This window comes from Castanea sativa, chromosome 1 (assembly GCF_040712315.1).
Source record: "Castanea sativa cultivar Marrone di Chiusa Pesio chromosome 1, ASM4071231v1".
Classification (NCBI taxonomy): Eukaryota; Viridiplantae; Streptophyta; class Magnoliopsida; order Fagales; family Fagaceae; genus Castanea; species Castanea sativa.
Window position 1 is genome coordinate 20125823 of NC_134013.1, and position 26711 is coordinate 20152533.

The 26711-nt window shown below is 33.8% G+C and overlaps 1 protein-coding gene across 1 annotated transcript; it reads right to left on the reverse strand.

Annotated features, from left to right (window-relative positions):
- Nucleotides 1-4735: 4735 nt before the first annotated feature.
- LOC142642223 (ethylene-responsive transcription factor ERF003-like) lies at nt 4736-5821 on the reverse strand. The gene is made up of 2 exons (XM_075816563.1): nt 5614-5821; nt 4736-5512 (listed from the first exon to the last, which is right to left on the reverse strand). Exons 1-2 carry the CDS (start codon nt 5694-5696, stop codon nt 5035-5037), a joined length of 561 nt encoding a protein of 186 aa, XP_075672678.1. The 5' UTR covers nt 5697-5821; the 3' UTR covers nt 4736-5034.
- Nucleotides 5822-26711: the final 20890 nt, after the last annotated feature.

Below are 26711 nucleotides of genomic sequence, written 5' to 3' on the forward strand. Positions count from 1 at the left end.
TTGAGAATTTTGCTTTATAAATTTAAGAATTATAAATTACTTTTTAGGTTTCGGTTACTATGCACTTGCAACTCAATAACGTTTAATATTAGTCAACACTTCTAAACTATGAAAAAGTATAGAAGTTAAATATTTCTTCATTTTTTTCAAAGTCAATAACTTTTTCGTATATCACACGAGTTAGCGACTAGTAAATATAATATTTGAATAAAAATATGTTTAATCTCACATCTACACTCTCACTTGACGTGAAGACATCTCTAACTCCAAATCCCACTATATTATTATTTTTGTAACTACCAAGAATTTTAAATTAAATCTAACATAAATTTTATCTAGCGATAATTCAATATGCCTAAAGTCAACTGGGGCCATCAAGGTTCAATTTGAAGTCAAGCGTAGATATGCAAAAATTCCAGTTTAAAAGAAAACTTTTTTTTTTTTTTAATTACAACCTAAAATTTAATCAATCACAATTTTTTGATCACCAAATTAAACAATCAAACCAGCAATCGGGTACCTTACTCTATGTTTGGAAGTTTTGAGAGAGAGGAGAGTAAAGGGAAATAGTTATACTCTACCTTGTTTGGATATTTTTAAAATTAAGTAAGGAGGTAGAGAATAATTAGTCTTTTCATTTGTAATTTTGTTAATATGGTAAGGGTAAATTTGATAATTCATTTGATCAAGCATTTTTATGCTCCACTCTCCCTCCAAATCTCTCCAATTTGGGGGAATTAAAAATGAGGGGTTAGAAGTAGTTTAAACCCCTCCAAATCCCTCTCCTTCCTTCCTTAAAAAACATCCAAACAAGGTAATTAAATTACTCTCCTTCCCTCTACTCTACTCCCTCTCCTTCTCCCAACATCCAAACATATTAGTTTCATGTTGAAATCTTAATTTTGAGATCAAAACACTTGAATCATCAAAAGCCTCAAATCTGGCCTAAGTCCTATTACTTGTAGGTCTATTATAATTTCACTCAATTAAACTAGCAAAAACCGAATTAGATGATCCAATTACATATTATTGTATCCTATTTGGTTATAACACTACTAGATTGAAAAGTTATTATAAACATTGTTTTAAAAACCGGATCGGCCAGTCCAACCAGTTCAATCGGGAAACAGGAGCAAGTTTGGTTCGGTAAAAACCCTTAAAACCAGCAAAAATTGGGTTGAACTGGGAATTTTGAAAAAAACAGTTCAGCTTTCGATTCGGTTTTAAAAACCATGGTTATAAATATGATACCAGAAGAATCACACTTGTTATAGCACCTTAAGGTCCTTAACACCTACTTAGGAGTTTTTAATTTTAATTAGAATCTTAATTTCACTCTTAAACATTCAATTTCACCGGTTAATATCCAAAATACAAAAATACCTAATTTGTGCATAAATCATAACTCTAAAATTATAATAAGTTAAAAAATCCTTCAAGGATAATACTCTCATCATATTAGGCATTTAAATCATCAATTAGGGGTTTTAATTAAATGTTTGTACGATCAATTTAAAGAATTTAGAATCGACATTCAAATACCACAATCAAATGAAACCTAAAACTTAAGACCTAAAACCTAATACTAACGTTAAAATCTCTCAAATTCCTAACAAAGCCCTTAGAATTAAGTACAATTGACATCAAATCTTGAAATAATGGGTTGGATACATATAGGGGAGGATTCAATCTAATCAAAAGGCAGAAAAAATGGGAAAGTCATAAACAAACAAAAATCTTGATCTTTGCAACTAGATTTAGCCAAAATCCAGTGACAACACACTTTTCCAAGGCTGGACAAGAACAGTTATAAGTAAATGAGGCCGAAAAGACCTTGGTTGCCTCCAATATGTCAAATGTATCTAATATAGATTGATTTTTGAGTGAATCTTATTTGATTTTAATTGTTTTTTTTTAATTGGTGCGATGACACGGGCTCGGGGTAGACTATAGTTTGTAGTTTTTTTTTTTTTTTTTTTGTGTGGAGATTTAGAGTTTTAGAAAATTAAAGTGCATTGTAGCTGTGTGTTAATTTTTTTTTTAATTATCACATTTAATAAGGGTAAATTTTGGTGATTAGTGTGCTAAATACTAAAAATTTATCATTTAACACATTTGATGCTAATACTTTAATGAATGCTACAAGATTATATAATTGATTGGGCAATACTTAGGTACAATTCCTTAAGTACAGTACCTTAGGTTTCTTACTTAAAATTTTGACATTTGTCTAATTTAACAACCTACACAAACGGCATTAAAACTATTTTTTTTTTCATCTTCCTTTTTTCAACAGCAAGAGAAAATCAAACAAAAAAATACAGAACCAAACAGGAAAGATCAAAAAATCAAAAAATAAAAGCCAGATCTACTGGGTTTCAAACCAAAAAAGGACCGTTTCTCCCTCATTTTCTCAGTAACCAAACAAAAAAGAAGAAAGAATAAATAATTATCCATCTTTTTATTCATCATCATCTTTATATCTTTCTCTCTCTCCCTCTTCGTCTCTCTCTTCTTTGATACAGAGCAAGTAAACTCATAAAACATCAAACCAGTAAAGAGCAACCCATCACACTCACAACCCACGCCGTGACCCATCAACCCAACCACCACAACCCATCAACCACACCCATACTATAACCCACCAACCACACCCGCAGCAATCACACCAACACATCACAACAACCCAGGATCAACAACCCACCACCACCGACCCACATGCCACAACCCACCAACTCACATCCACGAAACCCATTGACCCACAGGCCACAATCCAATCAGACCACACCCACGAAAACACAAACACAAACCCAGCACAAACTCGGCGGAAACCCAGCACAAACACAAACACAAACTTAGTACACAAACACAAATCCAGCACAAACTCAACGGCGATGGGGCTTGCGTAACAGATTGGCGATGAGACTTAGGGAGATGGAGTCTTTGCGGTAGGGGTGTCCAAGACTCTCTCGACCCATGGCCACCAGAATTGAAGGCCGATCGACCCGAGCACCACCGCGGTCGGCGAGCTGGCCGGCGAAGCAGAGAGGAGATGAGGGAGGTGCCAAAGAGAATCATAGATCAGAAAAGAAGCAAGAGTCATAGATCAGAAAAGAAGAAAGGAAGGAGATAAACACACACACACACACACACACACACCGAGAGAGAGAGAGATATGAGATATTCTTTCTTTTCTTTTTCTTTTTTTGGGTTTTGGGTTTGGAAGAGAAGCCATTTGCAGTACAGAAGAAGGAAAAAAAAAAAAAGAAGAAGAAGAAGAAAGGAAGATGTCAAAATTTAACGCTGTTTGTTTAGGTGGTCAAATTGGACAAATGTCAAAATTTTAAATAAGGAACCTAAGGTACTGTACATAAGGAACTGTACTTAAATTTTTCCCTAATTGGTTTATATAAAACTTTTTTTAAAAATAAATTTCTTCCTTTCCATTTTGTTTTTCTTATTTTTCTTTTTCTAATGAAAACAAAATACAGATTCTGTTTCTAAAAGGGAAAAAAAAAAATTTAAAAATCAGATTCTATATGGTATTTCTCTTTTTTCTTAACGAATGCCCTTAGGGCATTGGTTAACAATCCAATTTAGGAAAATTTTAATACCATTTTTATGGGAAGTGAAAAAAACTGTCAAAATATTAATTGTTTTATTTTCTTTTTTCATAAAAATTTTCTTTAAATGGATTATTAACCAATACCCTAAAGACATTCATTAGCATTTCTCATTTATTATTTATTTTTTTTTAGAAAGTTGTCTTTTTTTCTTTAGAGTTTAAACAAATGCTTCCGTTTTCCATTACATGAGCTGGCGCAAAATGACTGGCTGGAATTTATACTAATCATAAACACAAGCCAGAGATATGACCATGTCAAAGGAGGGGTAATATTTGTAATTTTGTATATCTTTTAATTCTATCATATTCCCATTTTGCCCGTGATTAACGCTCAAATTGGAGGGAACATGCTTTCCCTTTTTAAGCAAGATCAATTAATTACATTGTCATATCAGGGAAATTACCATTTACTTTCGAAGTAAAATGATATGGTATTTCTTTGTCATTTTTTTGTAATTTCAATGTTGAATTTAGGATTCCAAAATACCATTGACATGGATACCACAAATGTTGAAAAAAGGGGAGCAGTGAGGGCGGGGGCGGGGGTTACATTGTTGAACAGATTGTGTTTTTATTAAATTTTAGTTGTTTTATATGGGAAAAATAAAAATAAAAGTAATTGGAAAAATTACAACTTACTTTCGGGGTACAATAACATGGTATTTCTTCGTTATTTCTTCTTAATATCAATGTTGAATTTGGGTTTCCACAAATCCATTAACATGAATACAACAAAAGTTGGAGAAAAAAAAGAGGAAAAACATGAATACAACAAAAGTTGGAGGAAAAAAAGAGGAAAAAGTTAAGCGGCTGAACTTGAACTGATTGATGGATATTTTTATATTATATATTTCATGTAAATGTGTGCAACTTTGTATACATTTGTTTAGTTTACCATGTAAATTAAAAACTTTCCCTCCCGGTATTATATATAAATTTTAGTTATTTCATAAGGAAAAAAAGAAAAGAAAAAAGAACAGAAGTATTGTGCTAGAGCGGTTCTTCAATGAGGTGCGGTCCAAGTAATTTTTTACCGTCAGCCAAATTTCAAACATGCTTACTAGTTACTACAAAAGAAACGTGAATAAAAAAAGTAATTCTTGCACATAATTGATGCTCAAAAGTCAAAACTAGTGCATAAGCTGATATCAGGAGAATTATTACAATTATAAAATGTTTGATGCTGCATATGGCATATGGGAGCATTGAAATGGTTACATGGAGAAAACTATGAACAGGACTGAACTATTAGGCCGAAGAAATAGGAGGCATTGGGGAGGCTGATTAAAAAGAAGTCTAAAATATTAGCTGAATGAGTGGCATTAGCAGATATGATATACATATACCAGATTATAGGTAGAGAAAGAATTAATTGAGGTTGTTTGGGATGATGTTTGAAGCTAACAACATTAAAGAGCCTGAGGTGGTACAACAGAGCAAAGCTCAACAGACCCATAGTGAAGCAGTTCCTCTATCATTTGCTCAATATGATCATCCTCAAGAGGCTTGAACTGTTGCTGGCTACTTTCCACTTTAACTTTCTTCACAACCCAGTTAGGCTCTAGTTCTGGTCCTTTTTCTGGGAACCACATACCCATTTCAAAAGTTTTTCCAGTAAAGGCATTGGAGGCAATGACATGTGGTGATGGTGCTTTTTTAGGCTCTGGAGCTAATGGTTTGGTCATTTGCAGTGAAGCCATGTAGCATTTGTGGAGTTTAGCTGTCAAAGTTGCTGAAAGAAGCTTGGATGAAGATGACTGAGATGCATTTGGGTTGTAAGGGAAGTTGGTTCTAGCTCTTGGACCACACATAAGCCTTGCTGCTTCATCATAGGCTCGTGCCGCGTCTTCGGCCGTTTCAAATGTTCCAAGCCAAATTCTAGTCTTCCTGCAATTGAAACGTTTCATTTAGTACTCAACCAAGGAAAACAAACTTGCATGAAAAAAAAAAACGTATTTAGGTTTCAGTAACTAATTAATTCAACGTACAATATAGGGTGGCGAATTTCGGAGACCCAAGAGCCCCAATGCCTCTGCCGGACGCCTCTGTATCGTTGTTGCGGTCGGGCCATATTGAAGAAAAAAGAAACGTTTCTTGAGAAGGTGTTTGTGAAAATGCCTGAATGAGAGAAATGAGGTAGGAAAGTGATGCCAAACGAGGGAGGGGGAGAGGGGGGTTTTTGTAGTTGGGTTTGTTGACAGATATAGATGCAACTGGAGGCTCTTTTTCTAAGGCTTCTCTGGCAACCAATTTAAGGAATTGGGTCCCACTGGAGCTTTTGACGTCTAAACTTCTTTTTTCTGTCCATTAGTTACCAGTTGGTCTGTAGCAACGATTATTGAATAAATAGGTGGAGAATTTCAAACTGTGACCAAATTCAGTTCACATGATTTCTTTTTTCCTTTTATGAAACAAGCTATTATATCCAAAATATCATGCTACTGTTCTCTTGCCTTTTTGGCTTTTGCCCATTCTTTCTTCAAGGAAATCTAAGGTCATAGTCTCATAGATTCTTCTCATGTGAGTTTGGTTAATTTTAGAATAGACAATGATTCAATCAAGTTCATTATTGTTAAAGATAATAAAAAAATAATGAGAATAAAATATTTTTATTTTTGCTTCTAGCTGATCAATGAAAAATCTTTGAACATATCATCATACTATTATTATTATATACTACATTTATTTTGGACGACCAAAATACCAAATTAAGATAACATATTGCATATTGGAAGGATGAATAATTATTTTTTTTGTTTTTGTTTTTTTGTTTTTTATGAGTTGAGTGATGAATTATTATACGTTATAATATGGTCCCTAGGGAGCGAGAGCTCTATGCATCAACTGTTACCAACATGATTGAGTCAATTTTGCGTTGGGACACATTGATTAAAAGACTCTTGGACCGTAATAATTATCCTAACAATTTAAATCATTTGATCATATCTTTTGTACTATTATAGGATCAATCTGCACTCACGGGCAACAATGTCCTGATGTTTTTCATCTATATCAATTGGAGGAGAGTGTTTTATTTATTTATTTATTTATTAATGAGAATTATTTTTCATAGGTTGAAAAAAATATATTGATGATGCAACATGGTAGGATAGATCTTTCTTCCAAAAAAAACAAAAAAGGTGGGCTAGCTTGCAAGGTGGTATTTGTTTTGGAGCTTTCATTTTCATGCAACTTCTATGAGATAACTGATGCCATAATGCAATGAGGGTTTTTGTTTGTATTGTAGATTTTGCTGTGAACCAATTGTCTAAAAGCTCATAGTCATAGCATGGTGTTAAAAATTGGAAACATAAGCATATGTAGTCATATGCTACATAGTAGAAGAGGACAAAGAAGCTGTGTTCCACACTTTCATGTTCAAATTTGATTGGTTTATATATGCAATGCAAATGCAGTGCACCACCATATATTCATTGTTCACCCACGTGCCTAGAATGACGCCCCATATTGAGAGAGAGAGCGAATCAAATTTCTGTGTCTTCCTCAGTACAAGTTTGTTTTTAAACACAATCATATGGTGTGTGGTGAGAGAGAGAGGGAGAGAGGCATAGCCTTTTAACTATTCAGCAGCTATTTCTGACTGTGTCAAACTCCAACATGATCGAGCATGATAAACACTTTGTACTCTCTTTCGTTGAACACTCATCTCATAGTCTTACTTACGGCAACTACCAGTTCAACATAAAGTAACCGAGGACTCCGGGTTCCTCGTAATAGAATATCAATTAGATCTCTTTCATGCATGCCATGTCTACGGTGCAAGGAAAAGAGCCAAGAAACGTTTATCATATAGATAGTCAAGACTCAAGACATGTATATTCTAAGTCGATCTAACAATCTTGGATTTGGCAATCAGGACAAAAAAATAAGAAGATTGCAGACAATAAAATCTGGCATTGAACAAATAACTTTTCTAGTTTTCTAATTCTTTCATTTTTCTTCGTTCCAATAGATTACACTTTTCATCATAAATTATCACTCCGATTACACTTAACCATCTAAATTATTGAAATTCACAACAGACCCTTCAATTTTAAAATATGTTATACTTAACCTTCTATGTCTGTTTTATTGTTTCGTTTGACCGAATTTAACATCAAAAAACAAATTTACCCTTTTACTATATGTATTTGGCAGAGGAATCGTCTTACTTAATACCAAAACAAACGGCATGACGAACATCAAGGGAAGACTGAAAAATTAAGGTGGAATTTCAATTTTTAACAAACACCTATTTTAGTCCTAAGGGAGGGGCATTGAACCATAGAATCATACAAAACCACCCCGAAGGATCCAAAATATCAAAATGGGGAAGCTTAATTAAGAAAAAGTTTATTCAGGAATTTCATCATAAATAATTACGATTAAACTATACATATATTCAAACTAGAGAGTAAGATGGAAGGAGAAAAAGAAGACAAATGGACGATCGAACAAACAGCATGTAATGGAAAGATTGAGAGTTCTTTTGTCCCATTTTTGGATTACAGCTAACCAAATAGCCTGAAATCAACAGAAAGGTCAAAAAGAAGATAATCTAATGTCCAGTACATAATCTAATGCATAGGGCCCACATAGAACGCGTGAAGTGGGTCCCAAAATCTAACATGGGTGATGATAGCAAACTGTCCGGTTTATGTACAACTGTATGAAACCTCCCATGGTTTCGTGCCCACTACACGTTCCAAAGTCACATGCAAACACAATACTTTGGATTTTTGTTTTTATTTTATTTTTTATCTTAGCAATACAATGGATTTAACGAATAACGAAAGAGGATTGGAATTGTGTTCAGGGATAAGAACATGGAATATCCTTGTCAACACACGACGTTGTGCACGTTCTCTCGTTTTTGGTTCTACCTCATATAATGCATTAACAATATTAACACTCTATTTGAGAATTGTTCTAAAGAAAAAGGTTGTTTCCCTGGCCAAACCAGTGGCTGCTCTAAAAATATTTGTTAGAGTGATCATTAAGAAACTTTGAATATATTAGCATTAAAAAAAAACATGAAAAAACATGAAGTATTACAACTTTTTTCTACTAAAAAAGAGAAAAAAAAAAAAGGACTAAAAAGAGAAAGTGAAAATTGAGAATGCTAAGATGAGTGTAATAAAGTAAGAGAATTGAAATAATAATAGAAAAGAAAAAAAAAAATTGATAATATTTGCTGCAACTACGAGCTGAGTTGCTAGGGAAAGCAAAATTATTGCGACTACAAATCCAAAAATGGCATAATTGCTGGCACTACCAAGAAAAACTCATGAGCTACAATATTTTTCTTGATTCCTTTTTTCAAGTAAAAATGAAGTTAGAGATTATTTTTATGTAATAGGTTGAAAAAGTTAAAAATTTGAATGATTATTTTTATTTTTCTTTTTGGTTATTTTTGTTGTTATATGGGCTTTTTTTTTTTTTTAATTAAAGGGGTTTTTTTTTTTTTTTGGGTTTAAGGGGCCAAGGATTATGTTTGTGGGGACATAATTATTTATGGAGTAATGCTACATCTACAATATTTTTAAAATAAATTTTATGCAATGATTTGTTATTAGTTGGTTAAAAACTGATGTCAATATTGAGTTAAAATTAGAATTAATAATTGTTTTCCGCTTATTACATAAAATTTGTAGTGAAATTATTGTAAAAATGTTGTAAATATAGCACCACTTTTATTTTTATCAAATCGAAATTCTTATAATTTTCAAGACAAGATGATCAATATTTTTATTAGGGTGGTCCAAATAAGTTAATTTAGTGTGTGTGTGTGTGTGTGTGAGAGAGAGAGAGAGTGTATTTGCAAGTATATATATACATTTTTTAGCAAGTTAAGATAGTCCTGTGACCACCCTAAGTTACAAGTAATGCCGCCCTTAGTCAAACCCATAATCCATACAATACAAGATATAGGTGATTTTTGGAAACATCATTAAACAAGAAGATGAAGCTGAAAACAATAATTCTAAAAAAGAACTTGAATTGCCAAATAAAAGAGAGAAAAAAAAAAAAACTTAAGAATTAACTTAGGATGGAGTCAAAACCAAGCTAGCCATAGAAGAAGAAAAAAATTCAATTGAAATTATATTCATTATAAACTTTTCTTGGTAGGAATACAAAGCCCCAACAATGAAGAAGAACACGGGCATAGTAAAGTAAGGTAAGACTAGTTTACACTAAATGACCTTGTTTTCTATCAATATCCTCATTTTGTTGATGGGTATGAGGACAAGAAACACAATGAAAAATCCCACAATTTTCAACAACAACAAAAAATTGAAAAGAGAGCGATACTCACCATCCCAATTAGATTGAGCAGCCTTAATTTTGAGATTAAAATAGCGTTCAACATACTTCTGAAATTTAATGAAAATCGGGAGTGCATCATTTTTACAATTTATTAGATAAAGCCAGGTATATCAACTAAAGGCATCTAAAAAGGAAACATAATATTTATGACCATTTTCAGAGCAAATTGGATATGGTCCTTACACATCAGTATAAATCAAATTCCAAAGGATTTTTTTTGCTGAGGTAGAAGATAAAAAGAAGGAAAGTTGTTTACTTTTAGTACTAAAACAAGCAAGAAATGAATTCACTTTTATTTGCAATTATAGGTATACAAAATCTAGAAATAACATGAGAAACAACATTAAGTGTAGGATGCCCTAAGAACATTAGCATTCGGGTGTAACTCTCCCCCCCCCCCCCCCCCCCCCCCCAAATTGCTATTTTACAACTACAATCTTGCTATTTTACCAAAGTGGGTATTGGTAAAGAAAATTTAGCAATTACGAATAGTAAACTCTTAAATATAAGAATTATTCTAGCAAGAGTGTATTTTTTTAAATAATTTTTTATTCTCTCTCTCTCTCTCTCTCTCTCTCTCTCTCTCTCTCTCTCTCTCTCTCTCTCTCTCTCAACACCGCCACTCTTTCTCTGTCATGGGTAAACTTATGGGCATAAATTAAAGTTTTGATAATTTTAGGAACATGTAAAACATTATTTGGAACAAAGGATGATGAAGGGGTAGAAAGTTTGGTAAAGCAAATATGTTTCACTGATAGTCCAATACCATTGCCAATGCAAATTTGGTTGGAGCCAAGATAGTCCTCAACTCACACATTGTTAGGAGCTTTACGAGTTACTGATGATGGCATGAGGAATTGGAGTACTTGGACAACATCAGGCTAGTCACTTGGCTTAATGTTTTCTCAAGACACAAATGGCTCCTCATACCTATCTAGTGAAGCTCCTAACTGCTCTTTGAGGGGGACAAGCTCGGTCTCCCTACAAGATTCAAAATAATGAGCATGATGAGGGACAGTATGTGGAGGCACTTTACTCCACATGATGCCCCAAGGCCATGGCAGAGGTGGGCCACTGTGGGCAGAGATGGGTTCGATGATGATGGGCAGCAGCAGGTGATGCTGACCCTATGTGATGGTGCATAGCATTGGTGACTGGCTTATGGTTGATTTGTGTGTAGGCTTGGTGGCTTGAGTGCAAGGCAGTGCTGGGTTGCTGTGATGATGTTATGTTGTGCGTAGGAATGGCAACGGGCCAGGTTTGGACCGAGTTTTTGCATACCCGAACCAGACCCACGAGCCCGGACCCGGCCCGATTATTAAACGGATATTTTTTCTGGGGCCCAAACCCGCCCCACCGAGCCTCGTTTAGCCCAACCAAATTTGGGCCCAAGCAGTGGCCCAAATCGTGGCCCAACCAAAAAAAAAAAAAAAGAATTGAAGCCCATTAAGATTTTTTGCCTAGATTCAAGCCCATTCAAGCCATATAACGTGGCCTAAATGCCAAAATTTGGCATTTATGCCACGTTATATGGCAGCCAAATCAATCCAAATCATAGGTTAATCATAAATCAATAAATAACCTGTTAATTATACATCTATAAATCAATAAATCATAACTAAGATTCTAAATCAATAAATCACCTAACTAAGATAACCATTTAATCATTAACCAACAAAATCATAGCTAAAATCACCACCTAAACATAAAAATAAAATAAATCCAACAAGTCCAAGAAATAAGTATCACAAGTCCAACAAGTCCAAGAAATTAAAAAGCTACAAGATAAATTCCACAAGTTTAGAATAATTACAAACCAACAAATTAATCCAACAAGTCTAAGAAATTAAAAAGGCTACTAAATTAATATAAAATGTCTAATCCTCCACAACTATGACACAACTCCCATCCTTTTCATTAGGCTCCCCATCATCAAGAATTGATTGAAGTGTACAATCTCCAGACATAGTTGAAGAACCTACAACAACAATGAATTAAAAAATGGAATAAACTTCATCAAATTGTAACTAACAAATATAAAAATACAATTTTGATTTTATAAATAGAATTTAGACAATTGCTAACCGTTGATTTCACTCCATAACCAATTCTGAGCACACATCATTGCTTCTTTAGTCTTGGGATGTAGCCTACTACGGTGTGGACTTAAAAGTCTCTCACTAGTGCTAAAGGCAGATTCTGAAGCAACAATTGTGGCAGGAATAGCTAAAATATCTCTTGCAATCCTTTGTAAAGTAGGATACTTAAGACCATTACTTTTTCACCATCCCAAAATATCAAAATCTTCACTCTTTTTCAACACTCCCTCATCAATGAAATGATCAAATTCTATTCTAGCACTCTCATGTTTCTTTGAACTACCTGAACTATTGTTCACAAACAAATCAAAAGATGACATTGCCCCACTCAACCTAAACTTCATTTGTGCCACAGGGCTTGAAGTATTTATAGGAATATGAGAACTTCCTACATTATCTACAGGGGGCTCATCTATATCTCCATACTCATCAAGCAAATCATAACAAAGATTCTTAATTTTTTCAATCTCCAAATCAGAATTATCACCATAAATGTTAGGATAATAAAACTCCAATAACTTCATCTAATATCTTAGATCTAAGATAACAGCAACAGCCATAACAACACTAACATTAGCCCAATAAGATTTAAATTTAGCAAGCATGCTTTCCGTCATCGTACTTATCATCTTATTTGAAGACAAACTCCATTCATTCAATGCAATTTTCAACTCACACACCAAAGTAAAATACATATTAGTTGTGGGGTACTTACGACCAGAGAAAAACTTAGTTACACTATGAAACAACTCCAACCTCCCACAATTATCTTTGGCTAACTCCCAATCATAATCATGTGGCAAACAAGTATAAGATGTTTCACATTTAGCCAAATGCAAGAAAACATCTTTATAAATTAATGTAGTATAAAGTATTAAGTAAGTTGAATTCCAACGAGTTTTACAATCTAAAACTAACTCTTTGGTGCATTGAACACGCAATTGGCGTGTATTTTCTTCAAATTTCTTCCTCCTTTTTGGTGATCCAGTCCAATAAATCACACTATCACGAATCCTTTCAATACCATCACCAATAAGAGATAACCCATCTTGAACAATCAAATTCAAAATATATGCAGCACACCTCATATGCAACATAGACCCACCCAACGTAAAAGAACTAGTATCAAGCTTATTCAAGATAAGTCTTATCATGACATCATTAGTACTACAATTATCAAAAGTTATTGTGGACAACTTCCTATCAATGTTCCACTCTAAAAAACAATCGACAAGAACTTTAGCAAGAACATCTTTCGTGTGTGGAGAAGGAACATAAAGAAACCTAGAAAAATAATAGGAATAATTATAACATAACTCAATAAACATTCAATTTAACATAAAGTCTAAACATTCAATTTAACATAACTCAATAAACATTCTAAATGTAAAGTCTTTAACATTCAATTTATAGATAAAAAATTACCATAAAATCTGGCTTTGCAACGTCCAAGTATGATCAATAAAATGAGCGGTAATGACCATAAACCCTCTCTTTTTGTTACTTGAAGTCCACCTATCAGTTTTAATTGCTATACTACTTCCATTCTTGTCCGTCATCTTCAAAGCTTTCTCCCTCTCATTATCATAAATTTTAAGAATGTCACTCTTCAAAGTATTTCTTGAAACAAGTTTAAACAGAGGTTAAAGAGAAGCCACAAATTCTCTAAACCCAATGTGGTCAACTATTGAAAGGGGGTATTCATGTAGGATGACCATACGAGCAAGATTATTCCTCACTTTGACTTAATCAAATTGGTAAGCATTTAAACTCATAGTTCCATCCACCTTATTTTGTTGTTTAATTAAGACTTGTTGTCGCATATCCCTTGTATCATTAAACTTCAACCGTGAACATCTTGCTAAATGATTACGCAAATGAGTTGTACCTTGGCTAGAATCACCCAAGTAAAGTTTGCTACAATGATGGCATTAGGCTTTAAATTTTTCATCAACTTTATTCTTTGTAAAATGATCTCAAACATCTGAGGTAGTCTTTCTTTTTCTACTTGTATCCAAGTCCTCATTTGTAGGCTCTTGCTCTCCCTTTTCCTCTGTCCCTTCTTGTTCCTCTACCTCTAAGTCTTCTTCCACTAAGTCCACCATCTTGGATTTCAAACTCCTAATTAGTTCAGAAGTTTGGGAGTTAGAATCAAAACATATATTCACAAATTTTTTATTACACACACTTATTGATTAATAGGCACAAATTCATAATTACACCGATTCACAAATTCTATCAACCCAATCATAATTAAACATGATTAACTACAAATTCAAATACTTACTCGTTATTTAATAGGCATAAAGGTGATGGTAATCCTGAAGGTGAGCTACCAAGCAACAATGGCAAGGGTGATCGTGAAAATGGCGAAGGAGACTGCATAGCTGGTAAGGGATAATGTCCGGTTCTCAAGGGAGAGCCACTTGGCGAGGAAGAACCAGATTTGTTTGTGTCTTCCATATTCGTTTTAGGCTCTGCATTCCCAACAAACACAATAAACAATAAACAATTTCTTCCATTAACACAAAATGGTTGAATTTTTAGTTTTTCAATTTAACGAAAATATGAAATATCCTGGTTAAATCAATGCAGCAATAATATGGATCTAAGCACACGCATGTCTTAACATAAACTGAAAATACATGTCTCAACATTATTATTGCAATTAACCTTAACATTGAAGAGAATAGAGAACAAGCTTGGCTGGTGGTGCTTGAGAGTGAGTGAGTGATTGTGTGAGCTGTGAGATTGAGTGTGAGTGACAGTCAGAGTGAGGCCAAGACCAAACAATGAAATAAAAACAAGGAAAAATAGAACCCATTCTTGGGGCCTAGACAGCAAGCAAATGAGTGAAAAACAGCCAAAGAATTAAAACCATAGCAGTACAGAGCATGTTTTCATAAATCAAGATATTTGAAAATGCTAGCAAAGATTAGATTATAAACCAATGATCAAACAATTCAAACATCTCAGAAGAGATGTATCTTACTTGTCTACCCTTAACTATCCAATCTTAATATCTGAATCAAAAGATCAACACTTAGAGTCTACAAAATCATAACCTTTGCTCTAACGATTATAGAGCTAATTTCAAATGATTACAGAGGAAGAAGAAAATAACAAATGGTGCTAGAGTTGAGAAATCTGAAACTTATAAAAAAAAAATAAAAGAGGAAGAAGAAAATAACATACCTGTGCGTGGCTAGAGCTGAGAAACTAATCCAATGACCCAAACGGTGAGAGACAAAACCCACCGATCCTTACCCAAACATGCTCTTGTGCGTGGCTGCGTGCTCTTGTGCGTGGCTGCGTAAGTGACAAAGAGATTGAGGTTTAGGGTGAGGGCGTGAGGTGTGAATTGAAATGAGATTATGAGAGGTAGATGGGTAATGGGTTAGGGACTTAGGGTTTACAACTATATATATAAGGAGGTTTTTAGTAATTTCAGGGTAACCAGGTCATATCCAGGCTGGGTTTTATCAAAAACCCGGACTTAACCTGAACCCACTTTGATTTTTTTTTTTTGAAACCCATACCCGACCCTATTCTTTATCGGGCCAGGTAAAATCCGGCCCATTAGGGTTGGGCCGGTCCGGGTATCTGCGAGTCAGATTTAAATTGCCATCCCTAGCTGTGCAAGGCATTGGTTTGGTTGGTGCTGGCAAAATGCATGGACTTGTGTGAGTGGGTTGATGGCATTTACTTTGTGTGCTGCATATGAGCATGCTGTTTGGGTTGTGATGCTGATGAGATGGACTTGGGCAGGGGGTCGAGCCTTATAAAATGTGATGGAACAATTATGTGTGAGCTACTGGAGCATGGGTAGAGGCCCCATGATATGCTGAGACATGAGCTGGCATGTGCAGTGTGCAACAACAGTTACCAAGCCGTTCCTAGCTTGCTGGATGTTCAAACCTGCTGTGTAGGGGCTGGAAACGTGGAAAGCAAGCCAAAACAGCATCAGTTGAAGGTGTCCTAAATCAGACCACATGTGGCAGCAAGTCCTGGACATAGGGCAGTTACTTGGCAGTAACTGCCATTACAGTTATTTCTATGCATTTATCCTAGGCTGTTGGGGTTGTTAATAGCAAGAGTGTATATTTTGCCTTAGAGAATTTCATGTGTATTCTCCAGGCTTCCTTTGTACTTGATATTGAGTAATACAGGTTGGGGTTGGTGCCCTGTAAATATTGTGTGTGTGTGTGTGTGAATTCCCTTGATAATTCTGTTCTAAGCGTTCCTGTAGTGTGTGTGTGTGGTGTATTGGCTAAGACTGAGTCAGGGACTTAGTGCCATCACAGGTTGAAAATTTAAAAGAAAAATTGACCCTTTGACACCCATTCATATTGAAGAGATCAATAGTGAGATGGTAAGTAGTTCCAAAATTTGGATAACAATTGAGATTAGAAGGTCCTTGATCAATGGTGTGTAGAGCTTGCATATTTGAATTCGATTTAGTAGAATAATAATTGTCAAACGATTGTAGTAAGAGAGAGCTACATGACTAGGTTTGTTGCAGACTTGGCATAATGAAAAATTGTTAGAGGAAGATTTTGTGGAGCCACGACCAAGCTCCTTGCCTCGATAATTTTGTTGATTTGTGGATGGAGAAGCATAACTAGATTAAGTTGAAGAGTTATGGCGACCACCACATCCACCATGTGAGGAGTTTCTTTTATTTGCAAAATTTACTCCAGCAAGAAAGAGATCCACATTAGATTGGTTGTTCAACATGCATTTCATGGGCCAATAAGTGCCTATATAAATCCTCAAGAAAGAGTGGGTTAACACGTGTAGTCACATAAGTAACAAAAGAATCATAGTTAGACATAAGACCAGCCAAAAGGAAGGAGACAAGCTTAAAATCATCAATGGTTGGTTAATGGCAGTAAGGTATGGGCACAAGCGCCCGTGACGAGGTCATCCTCCCTTTGGGTGAGCACGCTTTAGCCTGGAGTGGACCACAGTAGAGGGTGTAAATGGAGTCGCCATCTAATTTAGGTCTAGAAACCATAAATATAATGCCCTTCATGGAAGGCTTGATCCTTACCAGATCAAGTGTTCGGAGTTTAGGTATGAGGATGGCAATGTTTTAAGCACCTAACTCCACCTAACCCATGGGTCGGCTTCCACTCATTGTGTTCCAAATCTTAGTCTCATTAAAGACAAGTTTAACATGTTATTCTAACTCACACACACTCTAACATGCATCTAAAGCAATCATCATGGCATAATCATCTCAAGCCTAATCATCCATATATCATGTCATATAAGCATATATCTCCAAGGGTAGAAATATCACAGGGTGGATCAGGATAAGCATGTTATAGCATTTAAACATCAAGAGCAAGGGATTCAATCAAGCACAACATGTTCACCACCCATATCATTTTCATCAACCAAATGCAAATTCATTTGATAATACATGGCTTACCTCATTGCATCACAGCACCTATACATCAATGCATGATCATATTTATATGCATGTTTATGGCATTCAAAAAAGTAAAACCCTAATAAACATAAAAGGGATAAAACAAAACAAAACCTTATATAAACAGATTTATACATATTTAGGTTAAACAAAGGCTTAGCATGTAAATAAAACAAAGGAAAGACAAACAAAAAGTGAATTAAGGTTTCTAGGCAGGAGTATGCGTGCACATACATAAGGCATGCATACGCATCCTAGCTATATGCATATGCAAGCTTTGAGTATGCGTATGCATGCAAGCTGCATGCACACGCATACACACCCAAAACCCTAAACCTAGAAATCAAAATAGAAAACAAAGCAAAAAACAAGGAAACTAAAAACCTAACATGCTTCTAATATAAACACAAAAAGAACCTAAGCTAACAAACATATCAAATCACTTCAAACATATATATAAACATAAAAACAAAGGAAAAGTAAGGAAAGTGAAGAGCCAAAGTTAGAAACTTTACCTCAACACTAGAGCTCTCTAGAGCTTGATTTTGACCGTTCCCCTCAGTCAATCTATTCACAACTAAATCAAAAGTGTGTTGGTAAACTTAGAACTCAAAGATCAAGACTAGAAAATTTCCCAATCAAGCAAAATTTGACTTGAGAATCTTTTGTGAAAACTCCTCTTTGATTTACTATTTTCTAGTGAATCCCATCCTCCTTGAAAAAGTACATTTTATGGCTTTATATAGTCAAAAAATAGGGGTTTGGGGTGACTCCCAAACGATGTGGGATTCATTTCAAACCAAGTTTTAATACAGAAAACTTGTCTTTCATAGTTTCTAGAACCCTAGACTACGTGTGCATGCCCGTGTATGCGCACACATGTAGTGAGCATGCGTACACAAAGCTTAAGCGTGCGTATGCATATGCATGTATGCGTGTGCATGCCCTAGGGTTTCCATGGCCTTTCTTTCTAAAAATAATTTTATGTTCGAACAAAAAAAGTTATATTTTCTATTAGCAATTTCCTCAAGTCAATTTTCATCTGACTGAGCTCTAAACCAATGTTGGGCCTTAAAGTTCTAACATCATTGGGAAACGAGGTCAAGTCATAAGGGGTACAAAATGTGCTGTTTACACAAGGGTGTCAACTAGATTAGAAACTATTGAAAGTAATTAGCAATTGAAGAGTTAACTTTCTTTAATGTGGCAAGTTGATAGTATATGCATTGTTTGGGCACGAGATTGTGAGGTAAACATGCATTCCAAATCCTGCCAAACATCACAGGAAGTGAGATATTTAACCACATGAGCAAGGATATTTTCTTAAATATAGATGAGGACTACACTGAGAATCATCTAATCCTGTAGATGCTTGTTATGGAACTCTGGATTTTGGAGAATCTAAGTATCATTGTCTGTTGCAACAGTGTGGCTTGTGGTGGAAGGGGTTTAGTCCCATCCAAATTTGGCATTTGTCTAATCATGCACCATAGAAGTTTGACAAGTGCCATAAGCATCAAATTCACTTTTCACATCAAGTATATCCTTAATTTTTGCTTTTTTGTTGAACTTTATCCTCATCATCATGTGGTGAGAAATCTTTCTTATTCATGACAAGCAACATATTTTTCTCTTCAACAGGTTAAATTAAGCTTACTACATATGGTTCAAATATATCACCTTGTTATGTAGGCTCTATAGTATATTTTTCTTATTGTACAAACACTTAAACAAAATGTTGACACTTGTAATTCTTTTTCAACTCTAGGTTTTGTTGGTTTATTGTTATTATCTCCATAGTCAGAAGTTATTATTTTATTGTGACATGTCTTCACTACCCAAAAAAAAAAAAAAGGTTTACACTAGTGCTTCAAAAACCGCCACAATAGGTCTCTAAAGTGCCGGCATGGGTCCATTTGGGATATACCGGCTTTTTATAAATTTGGTAAGGTTTGTTCTATAGTAAGTTGTGTTGTGAGAAACCATGACTTGAGCAAGGTAAAAGGACTGGGGGTTTATGATGATTCTCAAGGTGATCACCCCACCAATCATATTGTACCTCCTAAATCGATATTTTTACATTATTGGAGTCACGAATAATTTATTTAAGGTAGAAGGAACCAATGATCCCAATAATTCTGGGCTAAGTTATGAAATGGGAATATATTAGGCACTCATTCCACTCGACCTAAGTTGATCTTCTAGGAGATAATGTCCATGCAACTTTCAAGCAATCAAATGTGTTATAGCACTCCAAACATGTAATGTTTTAAATTTAAGCAAAAAATTATTCATGTGATCATGGGTTTAAGAATATGAACATGATAAAGGTTCACAAAAATCAACATATTATTGTATAAACATGCAAAAATCACATTTGTTATGTCATGTCATCATTCAAAAAAAAAAAAAATCATATTTTAGCATATGATGACTCTATAATTTCATGTGCATCAATCACTTAAATTTCAGATTATAACATATGAGTATTTGATCAAGCATGTCAGTATTTGAATACCCCCCAAAAAAAAAAACCAAAAAGATTTTTATCATCCATCATTTCACATTAACATAAATCAAATAAAATTTTAATCATCATGTAAATCATTCGAATTAGATTTTTATGAACATCATGTTGACATATTTGAGCCCTAGTCTAAGAACACATTTTCACCATTCATCTATCCCATGCCATTTTACCACCTCAAGATAGATAAATTTAATGCAGTAAAGTGTGGAAAATTAAATAAGGGTTTTTAGTGTTATAATTGCCTGCACGTCTCTTGCCAAAATGACACTGGTGGTGGGCCTTTGCATTTGAGCCTTAATTCCTAGGGGGTACTTTAGCTCATCTCCTCAAATTATCCATAAATTTCCTCCTTGAAATCTGTTAGAAGTATTGGTTAAATGATTAAATTTACCATATCCTAATAGCTTAAACTTTTGGAATAATCGGTAATTTAATATGGTATAAAAATTTGAGATCTTGAGTTCGATCCTTATTTCCTCCACTCTACCTCCCATTTAAACTCTCACGTATTGGGCACCATGCGTGAGGGAGATAGTGTTAGAAGTATTGGTTAAATTATTAAATTTACCATATTCTAATAGCTTAAATTTTTGGAACAATTAGTAATTTAACATTTCAAAATAAATTTTGCCCTTGTCACTTGGTTGATTAGTGGAAAGATTGTTTTTTTGCATCCCATATGTTAACTTAATTATCTCTCATTCTTTTTTTCAATTGTAATTGCTCTTTTGTTATTTTACTGCTTCTCTATGTTGAGGACATTACTCTAACTAACAATAATCATTCCTTCCTCGATTCACTGCATATGAACTTAAGGATATTGGATTCTTTTATTGCTTCTTCAGCTCCTAGATTCACAACCTCTGGTCTGTTTGTTCATTAGTCCAAATATGACTCTAATTTACTTCTTCGGCATCATATATATGCTTGAGTGCAAGCCTTGCAAGACTCTTTGCACCCCACATAATGCCTTAATAAGCATTAAGCAAGATGGTACCCTTTTATCTGATTCCTCCTCCTATCACTGGCTTGTTGGAGCCCTACAATACCTCACCTTTACCAAATTTGATATTGCATTTTCTGTTAATCGGATCTATTAATTTATGTATGCCCCTAAATGATATTCATTTTGCTATTGTCAAACTGATTTTGCATTACCTTGAGGGGTCCATTGATTATGGTATTCTGGTTCTCTTCAAGCCTGGTCCTATCACTTATTTGTCTGCCTATGCAGATGCCGATTGGATGGGTGACCTCTTTGATTGCAACTCTACATCTGGTTTTATTGTCTTCCTTGGATCTAACCATATCACTTGGTTAGCCAAGAAAAAATCTAATATCTCTCTTTTTTAAATATGCTGTGTATCATTCCCTAGCTTCTACTGTAGCTTAACTTTATTGGCTTTGCATTATTCTTAAAGATTGGGGTGTTTTCCTTCATCATATGCCTCAAATTTGGTGTGACAATATTTGGCTCTTGACATTGCCTCTAATTATGTCTTTCATACTCACATCAAACATATTGAAGTTTATTTTCATTTTGTCTGAGAATGGGTCCTCTACAAAGATTTGAACGTTAGTTTGTCTCTACTTCTGATTAGTTAGCAAAGATATTTACCAAAGGCTTATCTTCCTCACAATTTCTCTTCTTAGTTCTTAATTAATGCCCACCTCACAACATTGGTGATTAAATCCAACATAGTTAGACTTATATACTTAGATAGTTACAGTTAGTTAAAATATGTTGCAGAAGTTAGTTTGTAAAGTTTATTGGCATAATATGATTGAAAATGCTAGACCTACCAACTTTTTTACAAACTACTGATATGGTAAGTGCTTATCTCATAGTTGTTTTTCATTAAGCACTTGTAGGCTGCCACTCAATTAACTTAGACCATGTCAATTGTCAAGCTCAAACTCAACTTTTAACGATCGAAATGCAGTCATTTCTGTCTCAATCTAGTATAATTTTTTAAGTAGCTAAACTTGGACAAAATAAAGCACCACTGGTGGATTCTACTCATTTGTTTAATCTTTTGTTTCTCCCTTTTTCTTCTTCAATTTGTATTACCTTACTATGGGGAGATTTTTAATTCTTAACACACTTCATTTTTCTTTACGCGGTTTCGCTGCCAAGCAAGAAATTTTTTGTATTTTAGTTTGATGTGATAGAAATGTCTGTACTCCAAGTCACCCCGCAGTCCGTGGGATTTTGCCCAGGCTGGTCCTTTGAATTTTGAACATAGACACAAGAAATTGACATGAAAAGGAAATGATGTATACATCTCCATGTGCATGTCCCTGTTTTGTCTCGCATAAGACATAAGAAAAATAGTATAAAGTAAGACCTTTGCGAAGAGAAAGCGAAATTTCCAGAGATAATTTAGGGCAAGGAAAGTGCAGAAAAATTAGGAATTAATCCACATACTATCTTCTCAAAAGATAAATAACAAAAATCCACATACTAGAATTTAAAAGGAAAAAAAGAAAAAAAGAAAAAAAAGACATTTGCAAAAAAGTAGCAAATGTTGTATACATTTGCAAAAAATGGTAAGAATTGTACGTTTTTTGGCAAATTTGTAAACAATATTTGCCACTTTTTATATGTCTATAATGTAAATTTACATTGCAATTTGCAAGTATTAATGTAAGCATAGAATTTTCCTTTAAAAAAAACTGAAGTTGGTTGTAGTATGAATTAAACTTTGCACTTTACCAACTTCAAAAAGAGACTCTCTGTTTTTGAAGCAAAAACTAATTTAGTATCCATAATTGACCCCCGCAAAAGTCAAGCTAAAGCACATGTTTAGTGAACTGTAAGAATTGCACGCATTGAAGGAGTATTAAAGGGCAGTCACGCATGCGGTTCAATAGCTTAAACATTGAACAACCATATGGAAAATTATGCAGCGATTTGACATCTTCTTATACATTGACGCGGAACTAAATATAGAATAAATATAGATCGCTTCATGTCAATTAGGGGTGTGCAGCCAACCCACCAGTCTGCCAAAACCTACTTGACCTAATTCAACCCGTCAGGTTTGATCAGTTTTTAAGAATTGGTGGGTTGAGTTAGGTTATGAAAGTTTTTTTAATAGGGGGTTGGGTTGGGTTCGGGTCATAACAATCACAAACCCGCCTAACCTAACCCAACCTACCTATATATTTAAAATTTAAATTATATAGATTTAAAAATATATAATATAATTAATATTTTTTATTTAATTTTCCCCTATTTGGCTCTTTCTATATAAAACTCAATTACCTCGCAAACCTTTACAATATTATTTCTCTCTTTACTGCCTCTCATTCCACTCCTATTTGTTTATAACTGAATTAGAATACTAGTTCATGTATATTTTGTTTATCAACTTAGATATATTTTATTTATAACTAAGTTTTTGCTAAGTATTATAGCTAAGTTAGAATACTAGTTCATATATATTTTGTTTATCAACTCAAATGAGATTTTTTTTCTACTTAATTTAATAATAATAGTAATAAAAAAAAAAAACTGTCCAACCCATGAATTCAACCCAACCTAACCTGATCCATGTGGGTTGGGTTGGGTTAAACCTCTGTGATGGGTTATGTTGGGTTGAATTTTTTAAAACCGACTATAGTGGATTGGGTTGAAAAATCTCCTCTACCCGACTCATGCACACCCCTCTTGTCAATAATGTAGAGAAAAATTGAGAAGTGACATTTCTTCTTTCTTCCTTTCTTTCTTTTATAATGCTAATAACTAAGTTGGGTTTCAGGAGTTGGGCCACCCTTTATTCAAATGGATCTAATGCTTTGGATCTTCAAGATACATGTATGAGTTTCACAATGTCAAAGACAAACATATTCTGGAAAATAAATATCATAAAAAAAAAAAATTTTGGGAAAACTATCTCATTTTTTTGTGTTTCATAGGGACCTTGAAAATGAGCATGAAAATGTTTTACGAAGTTTGATACAAGCAAAAAATTAACATTTTTTGTATATTTCAAAACATGAAAGGAAAATTATATGAGAATAAGATCATTTTTTGAAAAATAAAAGCAGAAAACCACCTCTTCAAAGTAAGACAAATTTTTATTGAGGTTTTGTCGTTGACCAATTTTTAGTTTTCCTATGACCCACATTTTCTAATGCTACCAAACACTAAAAAGTTCAAAGAGCTATTATTAAGAAAGGTTTTTTTGTCAAAGCAAATGAAGTGTAAGACTCATTTTGTGTAAAAAATGTGTTTTTAAAGGGAATCCATCATAGAACCAAGGAGAAAGACGTGCTTTAAGCCCAATTCATAAGATAAGAGAGGTATGAGTTGAACATGTGATGTGGGTAACGTCGTGGGTTGTGAGCCCAATTTATGTAGACCTAGATTTCAGCTTCAAGCCCATCTCGTGAAGTAACACTATTTTGGTTTTGAGTCCATTTTATGAGCTATGAACACCGTTATTGGGTTTTGCTTTTTTTGAGAGACCGGTATTGGGTTTTGTTTTTGGGATAATAAGCTATATTTTAGCATCAAAGCACAAAAACACCCAATTATCCAGTTTTACAATTGTAAAAAAATTCGCAATTGTGCTACAATATCATCCTAAATTTGGGGTACTATAGCTCACTTGCAAAATTAAAATAATAATTTTTATTCTTTCACCTCAAAAGCATCTCCTCTTTCTCTCTCTCCCTAACTCATTACAAAATTAAAATACTGTTTTTTATTGTTTTGGGTTATTATTTTATTGTGTAAATATATTATTTTAATGTGTTTTATAAGAATATAAAAGTTGGAATGTTGGGTGTATTGTAAAATGATATTGTATAATAGATAAAAGAGTTTTTAAGATGGTAAAATAGAATAGTTTGAAGATAGCAGATGCTAATGCTTATGCAAGGTAAAGAAAACATGAGCTATATGCCATCTTGTGAGAAGATCAAGCATTATGGATCATAAGCTCAATCTGAAAATATTTCGATTCTTCGTAAGTCAATTTAACTAGTCATGTAGTTTCTAAAATAAAATAAAATAAAATAAAGATCATGTAGCTATATGGACAATATGCTTTTCGACCTTTTGGTCTTCAAAATACCAAATAGGCTAAATGAACATACACAGCCTTGTTATTAGACATTCTCTAGACTAGAATAAAAATTGAAGCATTATTTGTAGGATCTGCTTATTTTGCTGAAACTAAAAACTTTTTGCTGAAAGTATTGTAAATAAAGGTAAAAGTTAGCTGAAATAGTATAATAGGACCCATGAATAGTACCAAAAAGTGCAGTGGAGCCTATAAATAATAACAAAAATAAGCTGAATAGTAAAATAAGTTGGCTTATTAATTTGGAGCCAAAGACACGTGTAGGATCTCTTTTTCACATTATGTCAATGTTTTTGTGATTTTTTATTAGGTCAAATTGTTAAAAAAAAAAAAGAAAAAGATATATATATATAAATATGCATTGACAAATAATGAAATAATGAAAAGTAATCATTATAGATTGAATGTAAAAAATTTAAATCATATCCTCTCTCTCTCTCTCTCTCTCTCTCTCTATATATATATATAAGTCCATCTTCGTTAATCAAAGCCTATTTGCATTAGATGTGCACTTCAAAATTTTCAGATTATGTAAGCCTATTTTATTTTTGTATATATTCTTGCACATAATCAATACAAAATGTAGTTAAGTGGTATTATTTGAGGAGTGTCAAGATTCAAATCTCTCTTTTTGTTGTTACAAATTTACAATAATAATAATAATAATAATAATAGCCGCTTATTAAGATTTTTTTTTAAAAACGTCTATGTATAGAAATCTACTAGCATTTCAAATATATGTATTTTCCCAGGCCAAAATGGGGTTTTACCCCTTTCTGCAAAACTTTCTAGCATTTTGCCCCCTTTCTCAAACTATATAGGGATGTGCCCTTGTTTTAAAACTCAACATTACGATAATCGAGTTTTGCATAAAACTCAATGATATTATAATCGAGTTTGTACAAGGTTTTTGCCATGCTGGCTTGCCAGCGTGGCATTTTCATTTTTTTTGAATTCGTACATAACTTGATTACTATAAAATCGAGTTATATACCCGACTATAAAATTATCAAGTTATAAAAAATCGATATCTCTTAAATCGAGTTATGCTCGTGTTATACCATTACATCTGCTCCCATTCAGACTGTCTTGCTTTCAGTCTGAACTGAATTCCACTGCTGCTCCACAGATCCACAGCCGCTTCTGGATTGAACTGAAATTTCTATCACCTCAGGTAAAAAACTCATACCAGAATTTTATGGCAATAGTATTTTCAATTGATATTGTACTTTTTTTTTTTTTGGTTGAATGAGTGTTATGTGAGTACATTGGTGTGATTTTAGTTGTTTGTTGTAGTAAATTTTAATCACAAAAGAATGAAAATCTTTAGCAAAGCAAGAAGTAATCAACTATATACCTTATTTTTCTTAGATTGTTAGTGAAATGAAAAATAACACATAATTATAAGAATATGATAAGTAGCATTTATGGTCATGTTGATAACTCTAGAAGGCTTTTATTAACAAATCAGCAATGCAAAAGCAATAAAAGTGGTTACTATAGACAAAATTGTATGCTGGTCTTCCTATCTATTACTTGTTAATATGCGTCCATAGGTGGTGGGACTCACATATCATGCATTAATGTATTCCATACTTTA

Bases quoted from the DNA above. Each gene is read 5' to 3' on its own strand.
- LOC142642223 (XM_075816563.1), bottom strand. From the start codon at position 5,696: ATGGCCCGACCGCAACAACGATACAGAGGCGTCCGGCAGAGGCATTGG. The intron at 5,513-5,613 runs GTACGTTGAATT...TTTCAATTGCAG, and splicing joins GAAATTCGCCACCCTATATT to GAAGACTAGAATTTGGCTTG.